Below are 14,638 nucleotides of genomic sequence, written 5' to 3'. Positions count from 1 at the left end.
AAGCTTGCTCACTCCTTCCACCAATTCATTGTCCTCAGTGTTGCCAGGGAGCTGTTTCTAAGATGCAAATTTAAGCACTCTGTGTTCCTGCTTAACACCTTCCAACAGCTATCCCCATTTACTCTGAAGAGAAACATCTTTTTCTTTTGAAAGGATATTTTATGTTATTCCTCCTTACCACCCCAGTCTCATCTTACTGTCCTCCGTAATACTTGTCCTTCCGTCTGCTGCCTTCACACTGAATTCCTAAACCTTTGATATATTTTCACCTTCAGGCCTTCCAGCATGGTGTTCCTTCTGCCTGGAATGTCCCCCAACATCTGGCCTTAGTAACTGCTACTTACCCTTCCAGCCTTGTCATAGAAGTCATTTCTGGGATGCCCTTCCTGCTCTCCCAAATCTGGATTCCATGCTCCCTTATATTAGTGAGGTTGGAGAGGTTGAACGTGATCTTGAACTTCTTGAACTCATCTTTCCCATCCCATCTGCTCTGCTCATGTTGCCTGACTCAGTGCAAGGGTGCTGGCTCCTTCCCAGTGGAAGGAGACATCCCTATCTGCTGTTCTGTCTGCTTCACCTGATAGTACACTGTGCTAGGGCAGACACAGTCACGTGCTATTCTTTCTGTATCTCAGCACCTAGCATGGGACCTGGACCTTATTAGATGTGTCATAGAGTTTTGTTCATTCCCTGCAAGAGGATTAGAGATACAAACTCTCAGAGCCCAAATACCTTGAATGTATTCTGCAGCCGTGTATTTTATCCTGTATAAGAACATCAAGTCTGTAGTCACAGACAGAATCTGACCTGGGAAAGAACGATTCACACACTCATACAATGAATGTTGATTTTATTAGGTGAGTCTGCTTTTATAAATCCAAGTAAACGAGGTTATAAAAATGACTACCTCAAATAAAATAGCTCTTAATGTACCTCCTCTTCCTTCACACCACCCACTTTGGGAAGCACTGTTGACTGGAAGTACTCAATTGAACATCCCATTGAAGAAAGCCTTGTGACATTTGCTTCTTAAAAGCAACAGTAGTAACAAAACTACCCAGAAGACAAGGGCCTGAGCTCCATCCCCCTCCTGAGTGTTTGTAGGTAAGGAAGACTCAGGAAAGAAAGCTGACTTTTTTCAAGGTTTTATTTTAATTTAAAAGACATTGTTCGTGCAAAACTGTTGGTAGTTCTTACAAAACATCCCTTCCACATTCCCCTCAGGCTGTGATAATGCACGCTTTGAGTTCTCCCATGGGACTTTCAGCACAGCACCCAGGTGACTAGTTAGCTATACTTTGGAGCCCTCAAGACAGTCCCTTGAAGAAAAGGGGCAGGCTCGCTGTAGCTGGAGTCTGAAGCCCCTCACAGGGCCTGGGACTGCTGTGTGCAGCCTGCCTGTAACCCTTAAGGTCATGCTCTGCTGTCACAGAACCCAGTGTCTGCCTAATAGGGGTGTCTTAAAGCTGAGAACATTTTTCCATCACCAGGAAAGTGCTTTTCCCCATCCACCAGGGATCCCTGAGCCAGAGCAGGTCATTCTGAGGCCAACTCTGGCTGGAACGCAGGTTTCTTAAGCAGTGGGTTGCTTTGGTCACCAGTTCCCTGGTCCCTTCTTTTGTCTTCTGGGGGCCTGGCCATGGCTGATGTTTTCAGTTCCTGCAGGTAAGCATCTTCATTTCTCTATGACGTCTCCATATGGTGACAATGGGACTTGTTTATAGGCCACGATGCTGTAAGAATTGACCATAGAGAGTTACAAGAGAACAGCTGGAATGGGGTAAAGGTGAAACTGCCCTCACAGGGTTAATGATAATTACAAGCCAGGCTTTAGGCAAAATCATAGGTAGGCATTGACCAAGGTGTGCTGGTGCACTGTGACCCATCTCCCTGCAGCTGCTAGCTAAAAGGAGCATGTTGACCATTTGCTTCCCCATTGTTCCTTTAGATAGAATCTCTGGGGGCCAGGCATGGTGGCTCATGCCTGTAATCCCAACAGTTTGGGAGGTTGAGGCAGGTGGATCACCTGAAGTCAGGAGTTCGAGACCAGCCTGGCCAACCTGGTGAAACCCCAACTCTACTAAAAATACAAAAATTAGCTGGGCATGGTGGCAGGCGCTTGTAATCCCAGCTACTCGGGATGCTCAGGCAGGAAAATCACTTGAACCTGGGAGGCGGAGGTTGCAGTGAGCCAAGATTGCGCCATTGCACTCCAGTCTGGGTGACAGACTGAGACTCTGTCTCAAAAAAAAAAAAAAAAAAAAAAAGAATCTCTGATACTGGCCCTTTTTACTTAAGAATTGCTTAAGGTGTTTTTCAGATCCTGAATTCCAGCAGAATGGCTAGTGCCAACCAGCCTGAAGACCCTCACCAAGGAACCAACTCAGCACAGGAATGCCGTTTCTTCATCTCCCTGTCCCATGATTTCACCCCTCACTTCTTGACCAATCAGCGATCCCTACACTAGCTCATCACCCATCCAGACCCCTTGGAAGCCCATCCCCAACCTCCCTGGTAGGTGGGTTTAAGGTTTCCCTCCATCTCCTTGTTCAGGTGCTGTATATCGTTAAACACTTTTTTCTGCTGCAACTCCTGCTCTTTCGGAGCCTGTTACTGTGCAATGGGCAATTGAACTTGGTGGTCCTGTAACAAAGGGTGTGCCTTTTCCTCTCCATCCATTAGGCCATCTCTTTATCACTGGTAGACTGAAATTTTTTAATCCATTTATGGCATCAGAATGGAATTTATGGCACTGAGTGGGGAGAGATTGTCTGAAGGAACTTCTCTTACTCCAGGTTCATTCCAGTCTTGCAAGTACTGAACTTCTCCATTTCCCATAACATCATGAGCCCTTTGCATCCACATTTTCTTTTTCCTGGAATCTCTTTCCATCTCACTTCTGCCTGAGGATGAACTCCCATCTATATCTCAAGATCAAGATTAAGCCTTTGCTAATTGCAAGCAGAATTAGCTGCCTCATCGTCTGCCTTTCCATAGGTCCTTTATCCATTACATTGTTTAAAATTATCTTAATAAATGGATGCGCAGCAATTAGGTCTGAACTGAAGTCCTGGATCAGTGTGACTTAGGCATATCCTTCAACCTCTGGCACCCTGGGCTTTCTCATCTGCTGGAGCTCCAGAATCCTCAGGTTCTAAGCTACAGCGCAGCACTTCTTGATGGATGAACAACACCTGGAGTTGCTAAAATGGGTTGTGCGCTTAGATCCAAGCCTTTTAAGGGAAACTTTGTAGACACTTCCCAACGCTCAGATTTCCCGCCTTCTATGAGTGCTAGTGCACTACTTGGAGGGGCACTGACTGTACTTAAGACTCATTGTATTACAGGGCTGGCAAGTGGAGAGTGAAGACTTGGAAGCAGCCAGCACAGGGCCACATGATCCTTGACCCCTGCTGTGGACCACTACAGCACAGCCACAAGGCGATGGCCAGCATCTGACTTCATGGGCAGCCCCAGGCAGCTCTGGGGTGTGGGCGGTCAGCAGTGCTGACTTATTAGTCAGCGTAAGTCAGCGCTGAGAAATGCTACACCCTCTGACAGGGCATGCATTCATTAAACGAATTCTTTTTGACGCTGCTTATATGCTAGGATCTGTGCTGAACACAGAAGATACAGGGAGAGCCAAATAGCCATGGTCTCTACCCTCAGGGAGCCTTCAGTCTAGTGGGCAAGTGTAATTAAACAGCTAATCATGAAATCATCATCACTGCATTCTACCAAGGAGAATATAGGAAGCTCTGGGAGCATGTAATAGAAGGATCTAATTTAGATTGAGAAGGGTTAGGAAAATTCTCTTTGAGAAAATGGTGTTTCAGTTAAGACCACAACTAGTTGGGTGGGAAAAAGTTGTGGATGGAGAAGGGAGAAGAGTGGGAGGGGAGGTGACTGTGGCTGAGTGTTGGGGAGGGTGGTCAATGGCAGGAATAGGAGGTGAGAGAGGGTGGCCAGGCCAGCTTATGCAGGGCTTTGTTGCCCATAGTAAGACATTCATTTTTTGTTGTTGTTGTTTTTGTTTCTTTTTTGAGACAGAGTCTTGCTCTGTCACCCAGGCTGAAGCACAGTGTCATGATCTTTGCTCATTGCAGCCTCAACCTCCTGGGCTCAAGCAATCCTCGCACATCAGCCTCCCAACTAGCTGGGACTACAGGCATGCACCACAATGCCTAGCTGATTTATTAATTTTTTGTAGAGTTGGGGTCTCACTATATTGCCCAGGCTGGTCTCAAGCTTCTAAGCTCAAGCAATTCCCCCACCTCAGCCTCCCAAAGTGCTGGGATTACAGGTGTGAGCCACTGCACCCAGCCAAACATTTGGGTTTTATCCTAAGAGCAATGAAAGCCAAGTGCAGGGCTTTGAGCAGGTGAGGACATGACCTGATTCACACTTTAAGGACCTTGCTCTGGCCACCTGCTGGAGAGAGGATGGGAGTGGAGAACAAGAGTGGCTGTATGGAGAATGGTTCAGAGGCTAACTCAGTCATCCAGGTGCTTTGGTTTAGGGGGTAGCAGTAGAGATAAAAAGAAAAGCATAAGTTTGAGACATATTTTGGAGGTAGAATCAATGTATTAGGCCTGATTGATTGGAGGTGGGGGGAGATGAAGGACAGGTTTCTACCCTCGGTGGGTGGTGCCGCCATTTAATGAGATCATGAGATTGGAAAGACGGGAGTGTTAGCAGGCTTAGGAGGGTATCAAGAACCCTATTTTGGAAGTTTAAATGGTAATGTGAACCTTTGGAAGTACTTTAGGTTGCTTAGAAAATGTAAAGTGAGAAGACAGCCCAGAACAGAACCCCAAACAATTCCTACATGGGAGGTTTGTAGAGAAGAAGCTATCAGATAAATGGGAGAAAAGCCAGAAGAATGAGGTGTTTTGAAAGCCATGTGACAAATATCTCCTGAGGAAAGAGTGATCAACAGCATTAGATGTCGCCAAGAAATCATACGAGATGAAGGTGGCAGCAGGTCAACGGATGCAGCTAATAAGTCATTAGTGGCTTTAGTGAGAGCAGCTCTGGTGGAGTTGAGCAGGGGGAATCAATTGAGTCAGACTGGAGTGAGTAGAAAGTGAATGGGAGTGGGGGAGTGAGACAGCACGTGCAGACCCGCCTTGGGATAACTTGACTATGAAGAGAAGGAGAGACAGGGGAAGAGCATATGTCAGCTCTGGTAGAAGAATTCAGGAGAGAATGAAGCAGTGGAATGAGCTTTCTCAGGAGGTAGGAGAGGCCGCACCCAGATACCAGGTACAATGCATGTAGTGGATGGGAGAGACGGTCTGGCTTCCTTCAAATCCTGTCTCTGCCACTTCCTAGCTGTGTACCCTTTGGCAAGTTATTTAATACCTTGGAGGCTGTTTCCTTACCTGCAAAATAGGGATAATAATATTAATTACCATAAAGGATTGTTTGGGAAGATTAGTTTAAAAATATGAAATAAAGTAGTGCCTGGCACGTAGGGCTGTTTAAGAGTTTGCTGTTATTATCATTAAAAAAAGAAGATGGATGCAAATGAACATAGGGCTGTGGATTGGAGAAGACAGGGAGATTCTGTTGGGATAGCTTGGCTTCTCTTTTTTTTTCTTTTTTCTTTTTTTTTTTTTTTTGAGATGGAGTCTAGCTCTGTCACCCAGGCTGGAGTGCAGTGGCACGATCTCAGCTCACTGCAACTACCGCCTCCTGGGTTCAAGCGATTCTCCTGCCTCAGCCTCCCGAATAACTGGGACTGCAGGTGCATGTTGCCAAGCCAGGCTAATTTTTGTATTTTATTGGAGACGTGGTTTCACTATGTTGGCCAGGCTGGTCTCAAACTCCTGACCTTATGATCCATCCACCTTGGCCTCCCAAAGTGCTGGGATTACAGGCATGAGCCATCGTGCCCAGCCTGGCTTCTGTTTATGAAGAATGAGGCATTAGTTAAGTGCATGTATATTGGAGGGCATGAGGGGAGAGGGTTGTAGATAAGCAGAACCTCACAATTATTTCCTCAGCATCTCCCTATTGCATCTAAAGAGCAAACGAGAGGGCAAGTTCTTACGGTGGCATGAAATCGGCTCACTTTGGTACCAGGAAGAGGTGCAGCCACAGCCCCCTGGGATTGCAAACAGGCTGGGATCTCTCCTGGCATCGAGGAAGGGGATGCCGACTGTGACCCAGTCCAGCCTCTGCCCTCTGAGTCCTCCCCTGCTCTGGCATGCCTGCCTGGGTTTTTATGTCATTGGAATGTAGCTTTTCTTCCTGTGGTTCGAAAGCTTTACTGGTCTTTCCTGTTGCTCTCCTTGAAGATTGATGGTACAGCCTTGGCCCCTCCTAGCTGTGAAACTTTTTCAGGATCTTGTTTCTTTAGTGACTTTGCGGAAAGGAAAGTAATGGAAACACTCCCTTTACACCAGAGATTCTCAATCTTGGTTGTACATTTGAATCACCTGGAGAGCTTTTAAAATTTCCTATGCCCAGGCTGCACCGCAGATTAATTGAGTCAGAATCTCTGGTGGATGGGATCCTGATAGCAGTCAATTTAAAATCTGGCTTTGTTTGCACGTGTCTCTCTATTGCTAAATGTCTACAACAGAGGGAAACAGTGTGCCTAAGTGCCTCACCTGCATAAGTACTCAATCAATTGCTTACTTGTATCTTCCCATTGCTTTCATTTGTCTCTTGATGTCTTTATGACACACATGAACTAGTAAGACTCATTTCCTTTTGTTGATTTTTGGGTTTTGTTTAGGTTAAAGAGACTACATTAACCAACTGCCAATAAAATTGGACTGGATAATTTTCAAGCAGGCAAAAACTACTCATCCTTTACTCATTTGGCCAGAGGCTGGGACTCCTGAGGAGTGTGCACTGCATGGTAGCTAAAATCCAACCCATTCAGCCAGGACTCATACGAAAACAGGAACACACGAAAAGTCCTTAGGGTCGGACAGTTCGAAGACAGAGCTGGCTCAGTTTGTACCTTAGGAATGAGACCTGGTCATGCCTGCTGATCCATACTTTAATGTGTCTCAGCTATTTGGTCTTCCTATCTTATTTTTCTCAATTATGAAATAATGCAAAGAGCCCTAATGATTGACGGCTCCTGTCCTAGGAAGCTCAACTTTCCATTCAGGCCGAGATTTGTAATATGATGTGATGTGAGAATTCCAAAAGAGCTTTATCACTGTCCCCTTGAACCAGCCTTCCTTTATTTTCTACTCTGCTGCCTACTATACCACCATTACTGATCTGTAGAGTCCTCATGTGCTACTAGGCAGGTCCCTTGAAAATGCAAATCTATATCCTGTGGATACATGTATTCTGTGTGTGTATATATATATGTGTGTGTATATATATATATTCCTTTCTCATGTGGCAGCAGTGGTAGGAGCATGAGAGAACCTCACTTCAAAGGAAGTGGTAAAAGGGCCTAACAGTCTAAAGAGAACAGTGCTGTTCCATATGGGAATCTCAACCCACATGTGGGTTACTGAATACTTGAAATGTGACGTCCAAATCTAGATGTACTGTAAGTGTAAAATACATACTGGATTTCAAAGAGTTAGTGTAAATAAGAAGTGAAATATCTCATTGACACATTTTGTAAATGGATTAGATGTGGAGATGATATTTTGCATGTCAAATATGTTATTAATATTAAAATTAATTTCACCTGTCACTTTTCTCTTTTTAAAATGTGGCTACTAGAAAATTGAAAATCACACACATGGCTTGCATTTGTGGCTGCTACTGTATTTGTGTGGGACAGGGCTGAAGACAGAACTATTCAGTGCTGTCTTTCCATTTTGTTGATGACCTAGTCTAGTGGTCTCCATAGAGTGCTCTGATTTTACAAATGAGACAATTCCCCCAGAGAAGTCAAGGGAATTGTCCGAGGCCCTGTCTGGAGCTCACACAGTCCAGCGGCCGGGAGATTTCAGCAGCACTGAGCACAGAGCCCCGTGAGGGCACGGGGAAGAAACTGTGCTCTGAAATGAGGCCTGATGACTTTCACCTAAAGGCAGCTGAACAAAAGAGGTCTGATGGTTCATGAAGGTTTCCAATCACAGCCTCTAATTATAAGGAAGTATACGGAACTCATGTAAATAGTCACTATAAAACTGCCAAAGAGTGAGTCAGTGCCTAATGACCCTGTTTCTTACTTGTGATTTTGAGGAATTCTGAAATGGCCAGATTTTTAGTGTTGGGAAACAGGAGGACTTTTTCTTTGTGAGAGAGCCTACTCAGGACCCACTGCATAAATGCTGAAAATAAATAATGCAGTGATGGTGGGCTGGAGAAGGTCCAACATTCCTTGACCTAAGCATCAGGGTCCCAGCCCAAGCAGCAGATGCTGCTCCCATCCTACCTAATTGGAATGATGGCCAGGAAGGAGAGAAAGGAGGAGAGAGCAAAGCAGGAGCCCACAAACATGTCCATGGTGAGCTGGTAGATCTTGTTGTACAAGGTGGATGTCACCACGCCGGTCAGAGCCAAGGACAGCTGCAGTATGACGAACACCTTTCCTGTGGAAGGGACAGAGGTTACTCCGGAGTGCCTTGCTGTCCCTGCCTCACTCCCCATTAGCTGAGTCTCTGGAGAGTTCTTAGGGGACCCTTCCTTCTTACTCTCTCTCTCTCTCTCTTTTTTTAGAGACAGAGTCTCACTCTGTTGCCCAGGCTGGAGTGTAGTGCCACAATCCTGGCTCACTGCAGCCTTAAACTCCTGGGCTCAGGCAATCCTCCTGCCTCAGCCTCCCGAGTAGCTGGGACTACAGGCATGTGCCACCATGCCCTGCTAATTTTTAATTTTTTTTGTTTAGAGATGGGGGTCTCACTGTGTTGTCCAGGCTGGTCTTGAACTCCCAGCCTCATGCGATCCTCTCACCTCGGCCTCCAAAAGCACTGGGATTACAGGAATTGAGCCACTGCACCTGGTGCCTTCTCAGTCTTTGTGTGGCTCAATTCACTAGGAATCCTGCCTCTTATCTAGTTGAATCTTCCCAAGGCCTGTGGACGATAGAATCCTTCTTTGACTGTGGCTTTTCAGTGCCTGACTTTCTAAGTCACTCCTATACCCGTCTCCACTCTCTGTGCCCTGGATGGAAACCAGTGTTTCTCGTGTCTTCAGAGATGCTTCTGGAACTGTCTCAAGTGCCTTCTGCAGGTCTGTGCCTCATGCTTAGCAGCTCTGAAACAGCCCGGGCAGAAGATTCCAGAGAGATTCCGTTCACTACTCACCATAAGAGGAGCCCTTTATGAGTTTGGACATAGCTGATCGGATGGTTGTGACGGGGATGAGAGCAAACAGCATGACGGCTCGAGCTGAAAGAGATCACACAAGAACACTCCTTGCTGTAGCCCAGCCTGGGCCAAGGAGGAAATTAGCAAAAGCCTCTCTTAGAACCCCCATCTCCCCACAATCCGAATGTGGCTTGACCTGGAGGAAGTCATTTCTCTGCTGGCACACTAGCGCCCTCCCTTGACCAGTCTGTGACCCTCTGAGCTCTGATGCTGCTGTATATGCTGCATATCAGTCTGCAAGGTGGCTGGGCACAGTTGACATGGTGACAGATGGTGAAATGTGTCTTTACTGGTGGAGTTGAGTGATTACTAGGGAAGTGGAACTGGTGCCACCAAAGTGACACAAGGCCCCTTTCTTTGTTTCTCCAGGAGAGAAGTGTCTGTCCTTGACATTAATGAACATCTCTGGGAGATAGTCCCGGGAGCTTTGGCAAATTGCCTCCAGCAATGTGTCCCATGAATGCATCCACTGCATAGCTCTCAAGCTCTATTGATTATCCAGATGCAGTGTGTGTGTGTGTGTGTGTGTGTGTGAGAGAGAGAGAGAGACAGAGAGAGAGAACGCACAAGAGAGACAGATAGAGACAGAGAGCCAGGCGTGGTGGCTCACGCCTGTAATCCTAGCACTCTGGGAGGCCGAGGCGGGTGGATCATCTGAGGTCAGGAGTTCGAGACCAGCCTGAACAACATGGTGAAACCCTGTCTCTACTAGAAATACAAAATTAGCTGGGTGTGGTGGTGCATGCCTATAATTCCAGCTACTTGGGAGGCTGAGGCAGGGGAATCACTTGAACCCAGGAGGTGGAAGTTGCAGTGAGCCGAGATCGTACCATCGCACTCCAGCCTGGGCAACAAGAGTGAAACTCCGTCTCAAAAACAAAACAAAACAAAACAAAACAAAAACCCAAAGGAGACACAGAGAGAGGTGGTGGGCAAAAGGGGAAGGGGGTACTCTGTCCTATGCTGTTTAATTGAGAAGTGACCAGAGGTTAGCTTGCCATTTTGTTAGGTGTTTCTAAGATGTGTGACCTGCCTGGGCCAAGAGCCAGCCTCAGATAACTGTCTGAAGTTGTTTTTCTGATATGATAGCCACTAGCCCCATATAACTATTTAAATTAAATACAATGACATAAAATTTAAAAATCTGTTCTTTAGTTGCACTAGCTACATTTCAACTGCTCAATAGCCACATGGAGCCAGTGGCTTCTGTATTGGACAGAATGGATAGCAACTATTTCCATCATTCTAGAAAGTTCTATTGGAGCATTCATCTCGAGCTTTCTGCTTATAGTTGTCTGACTTGTGCCCTCAGATGGAAACTTAATGCTGCTTCCTTGGGGAATTTATTACATTGGTTGTGGAAGGCATTTACCGAGTATTTTAATGCATTTTTAAAAAGCCCTTGCTTGACTCCAAATGATTTTAATTAAGGGATCTTTTCAGTAGAATTACTTGAAATTCCACCCCTCCACGTTTTTTTGTTTTTTTGTTTTTTTTTTTTTTTGAGACAGAGTCTTGCTCTATCACCCAGGCTAGAGTGCAGTGGCACAATCTCGGCTCACTACAACCGCTGCCTCTTGGGTTCAAGTGATTCTTGTGCCTCAGCTTCCTGAGTAGCTAGGACTACAGGTGTGCACCACCACACCTGGCTAATTTTTATGCTTTTGGTAGAGATGAGGTTTTGCCATACTGGCCAGGCTGGTCTTGAACTCCTGGCCTCAAGTGATCCTCCCACCTCCCGCCCAAAGTGCTGGGATTACAGGCGAGAGCCTCTGCGCTCAGCCTTTGAAATTCCATCCCTTTAAAATGGCAAGGGGGTGTGGGGGAAGAAACCCAACTCCATCTCCTCTGTTGAAGGCCATCCTGAAGCCTCCCCTACTGACTCCAGGTACCACTGACCACACCTCCTTGACTGCCCAGAACCATGAACACCACTCTGGTAACATTTCATTCTCAATATAGATAATTAATTAACAATACATTACAGATAAACTCAGGGGCATATAATCTTGTGTCCCTTGTGCCTCCTAGGTAGCAGGTTCGATCCCTGGTGCTGAGCTAGGACACCCAGACCATGGCATCCCTGGTGTCAGCCCCATGATGCAGAGGGCCAGCAATGTCCTGCCTCCTCAAGAATGACAGACTCACCAATATAGAACATGTATGTCTCTTTCACAAAAGCCAAGAGGAGGGCTCCTGACCCAAAGGAGACCATCCCAATCATGATCATGGTGGTGTCCCGAAAGCAGCGGGAGAAGACCAGGACACCCAGGAAGCTGGTGATGAAGATGGTGTACCCTGCAGCCATACCATAGCCCACCTGCACTTGGTTCCAACCGAGAGGCTCCCTCAGCACAAAAAGAGGGATCACGTCCACTGTGCCCACCACCGCCAGGTCATATATGATAGCACCCACAAAGAGCAAGGCAATGGTGGTTTTATGGGGTTTTGCTTTTCCAGGAGATGGAGGGTGCCCCACTGCATACTGTTGGTCCAACTGATCCGGATCCAGAGTGCGGTATGTGCCAACCGTGCCAGACACGGTATCCACGGCGGGGAGCTCCTGGCTGGGTTTGGCCACCGACTCAGGGACCTTTAGCACCAAAAGGCTGTAGAGCAGGGCAAACGAGGCACAGCTCACGCTGCAGGCCGTCAGTATCAGGCCCTGCACAGAGTGCCCAGCCATCTGCTTGAAGAGATGCCCGGAAGCCATGCTCCCGCAGAACCCCGCCAAGCCCAGCATCAGGTCAATGAGGATGAGGCGCACAGAGCGGCGGCCCTCGGAGGAGCCCAGCGATCCCAGCGCCATGACCCCGGACCAGAAGGCGGAGAAGCCACCGAATAGCCCGTTCAGCGCCGCCGCCCCGTACAGCACCTCCACTGGCCAGTCCAGCAGCACCTTGAGCAGCAGCCCAAGGCGGGAGAGCAGGAAGCCCAGCAGCGACATGCAGATGGAGATCTTGCGATGGTAGCGGTCGCTGAGCCATCCCAGCCCGTAGGCGGACAGCAGGGGGGACAGGCCCACCACGAGGTTGTAGATAATGTAGAAATTGGAGATGGCTCTCTGCTGTTGGTCCTCTAGAGCCCCCCGGGGCGATGGGCTGGCACTGTGGTTGGAGGAGCCTCCGGTTCCGTAGGACGCCTTCACCACGAGGAGTAGCCCCGCATCGTAGAGGGAGGCAGCCACCTGGGACGAGGCCACCACGGGCTCAACCCAGGTCCTCGGGTGGAAGCGAGGCAGGTGGCTCCTCCGCGGGCAGGTGACCTCGGGGCTCATGTGACCTCTCTGATGGGGGATCGAAGGGCTTTCTGGCTGCAGTGACAAGGATATGCTCCCAAATTCGGCTGCTACGGCTGCTCAGGGTTCAGTCCCGGAGCGCGAGTGTGCTCCGTGCGCCGGGAGCGCGCCGGCCAGTGGCGAGCAGAGCCAGGGCACGCAGCGCCTGTGACAGCAGCCCGCCCAGCAGCCGAGTGACCTCCCGAGTGACTCCTCCTCAGGCCAGAAAAGACCGCGCTCCACCCCGCCCTCGCCACCTCAGGCGGAGTAGGACTGGCGACAGTCCAGGGAAGCCAGGCGCGGGGGAGCGCACCGCGAGTGCCGGCTCCTGGCGCCAGCACCCCCGGGGCCGACGGGTCACGCTGCTCCTGTGAGCGCGGCCGCCTGACGGGGCCGAATTTCCCCACAGCCAGGCGTGCCGTGCCCGGACCTCCCGCGGATCTCTGGGGACCCCCCACCACCAGGGCAGGGGCTGGAAGGAAGCTCCCCAGGACTGGCTCAGGGAGCGTTTCCAAATTCTCCCATCCCAGGAAGGCAGGTTTGCGCGAGGGGTGGGACGCCTAGGATTCTGCCTAGGATAAGTATTGGGGTGTGAAGTTTTATTTATAGATTTAATGCAACAGGGGCCCATGTGCTATAGGCAGCTGGGTAGCACTTTGAGAGAAGTAGAAACTTGGGAGCCGCCAGGTCCAGGCTCTTCTCCAAGCCAAAGGCCTCTTAGAGAAGAGTCCTGTTTGGTACACCTGCATTGGTGGGCCTAGTGCCTGGGCCTTGTCTAGAAGGCTCCTGCCTCAAACCCCAGGGCCAAGGGAGAGACGGCAAGATCCTGCCAGCCCTAGATGTCCCGCTAGATGATAAAACTGGACTCTTGGGCAGGGGCTTGAGCCCACTGGAAGGGGCAGAGTCACCAGGGTCCTCTTCTGAATCAAGTGCCCAGGTCCCTTTCTGCTTGTTAGTAGTCACTCTTCTTCTGTCTGTGGGCTCACTCCCCTGGGCTGGGCTGAGACCTCCACTTCCCAGGTGGCCTCGCTTCTTGTTTAGGTACATACTTCTGCAAAGAAAACCAGGGTGATGGATGGTGCAGGGGCCAAAATGTACCACAGAGCATGACCTGTTCCATGGTCAGCCCCAGGGATGGAGACTCAAAGCACACAGCCTTCCTGAACCTCTACCCACAATCCACTATAGCTATGGCAGCATGGATGATCAGGAACCCAAAGACATGAAAGGGAGACGCAGGTATGCAGGGAGAGCTTAAAACGCCACATGGATAATATACTCATGTAGGGAGTAGGGACTGGATTCCAAATGATTTAGTGTATCTATGTGCTCTTTTGGTAGTGTTTAGGTGGGCTATAATCTCCTCCCCTGCCACCCTCAACCTCCAGCATGGCCCAGCCTCCTCGTGTCTAGGCCCAGACGACTCTGCCTTCTGCAAAGAGAAAGACACACCTAGTCTTGCCCTTCAAGATGTGCCCCATGGATCTGGCCCAGCAGCCCATTTCCTTCTTCCTCCCCCTCACCTAGGGTCACCTTGGGAGATACATGTTTCACCCAACCGAAGCCTGGCTCTCCCACTCCATTCTTAATTTTTCCAGAGGCTACAGCAAACAGTCCAAACACCTTGATCCTATGAGGGGTGGAGACTCCAGTGAATGAGTAGGTTATGGGGCCAGGTGGTATTCCACAATCAAATATGGCCATGAGAACAACCTGAACCAGATGGACCACTCTGGCCACTTGATCAAGGAGTCTGTGCATTCTAGGGCTCTAGACTGTAGGGGGTAGCCCTTGTCATCTCTGGGAGGGTCTGTGGTATTTCAGTTCTTCCCATTGTCTTGGGAAACCAGGGACATTGGAAGGGTCTCTGAGAGAGTCACATCAGATCTAGAACAGATCTAGTAGGAGCTGGGTTATTAGGATGCTAGTCAGCCCTAGGAACCCCCAGACTTCTGAGTTCTCTGGCCTGGAAATGAACAAGACTCAGGGTAGTCAGTGTCTCTCCCAGTTTAGGCTACTGTGGGTTGGATTATATTCTCATCATGTCCCCACTTCTTGCTCC

The 14,638-nt window shown here is 48.8% G+C and overlaps 1 protein-coding gene across 1 annotated transcript; it reads right to left on the bottom strand.

Annotated features, from left to right (window-relative positions):
- Nucleotides 1-835: 835 nt before the first annotated feature.
- Nucleotides 836-13,016, bottom strand: SLC46A2 (solute carrier family 46 member 2). Its single transcript, XM_003810851.4, has 4 exons — nucleotides 11,448-13,016; nucleotides 9,237-9,320; nucleotides 8,366-8,522; nucleotides 836-1,733 (listed from the first exon to the last, which is right to left on the bottom strand). The coding sequence occupies exons 1-4, from the start codon at nucleotides 12,574-12,576 to the stop codon at nucleotides 1,676-1,678; spliced, it is 1,428 nt and encodes a 475-aa protein (XP_003810899.1). The 5' UTR covers nucleotides 12,577-13,016; the 3' UTR covers nucleotides 836-1,675.
- Between the last annotated feature and the right edge of the window lie 1,622 nt (nucleotides 13,017-14,638).

This window comes from Pan paniscus, chromosome 11 (genome assembly GCF_029289425.2).
Source record: "Pan paniscus chromosome 11, NHGRI_mPanPan1-v2.0_pri, whole genome shotgun sequence".
Classification (NCBI taxonomy): Eukaryota; Metazoa; Chordata; class Mammalia; order Primates; family Hominidae; genus Pan; species Pan paniscus.
Note: the sequence above shows the minus strand (reverse complement) of the source record. Positions and strands in the feature narration are given on the sequence as shown.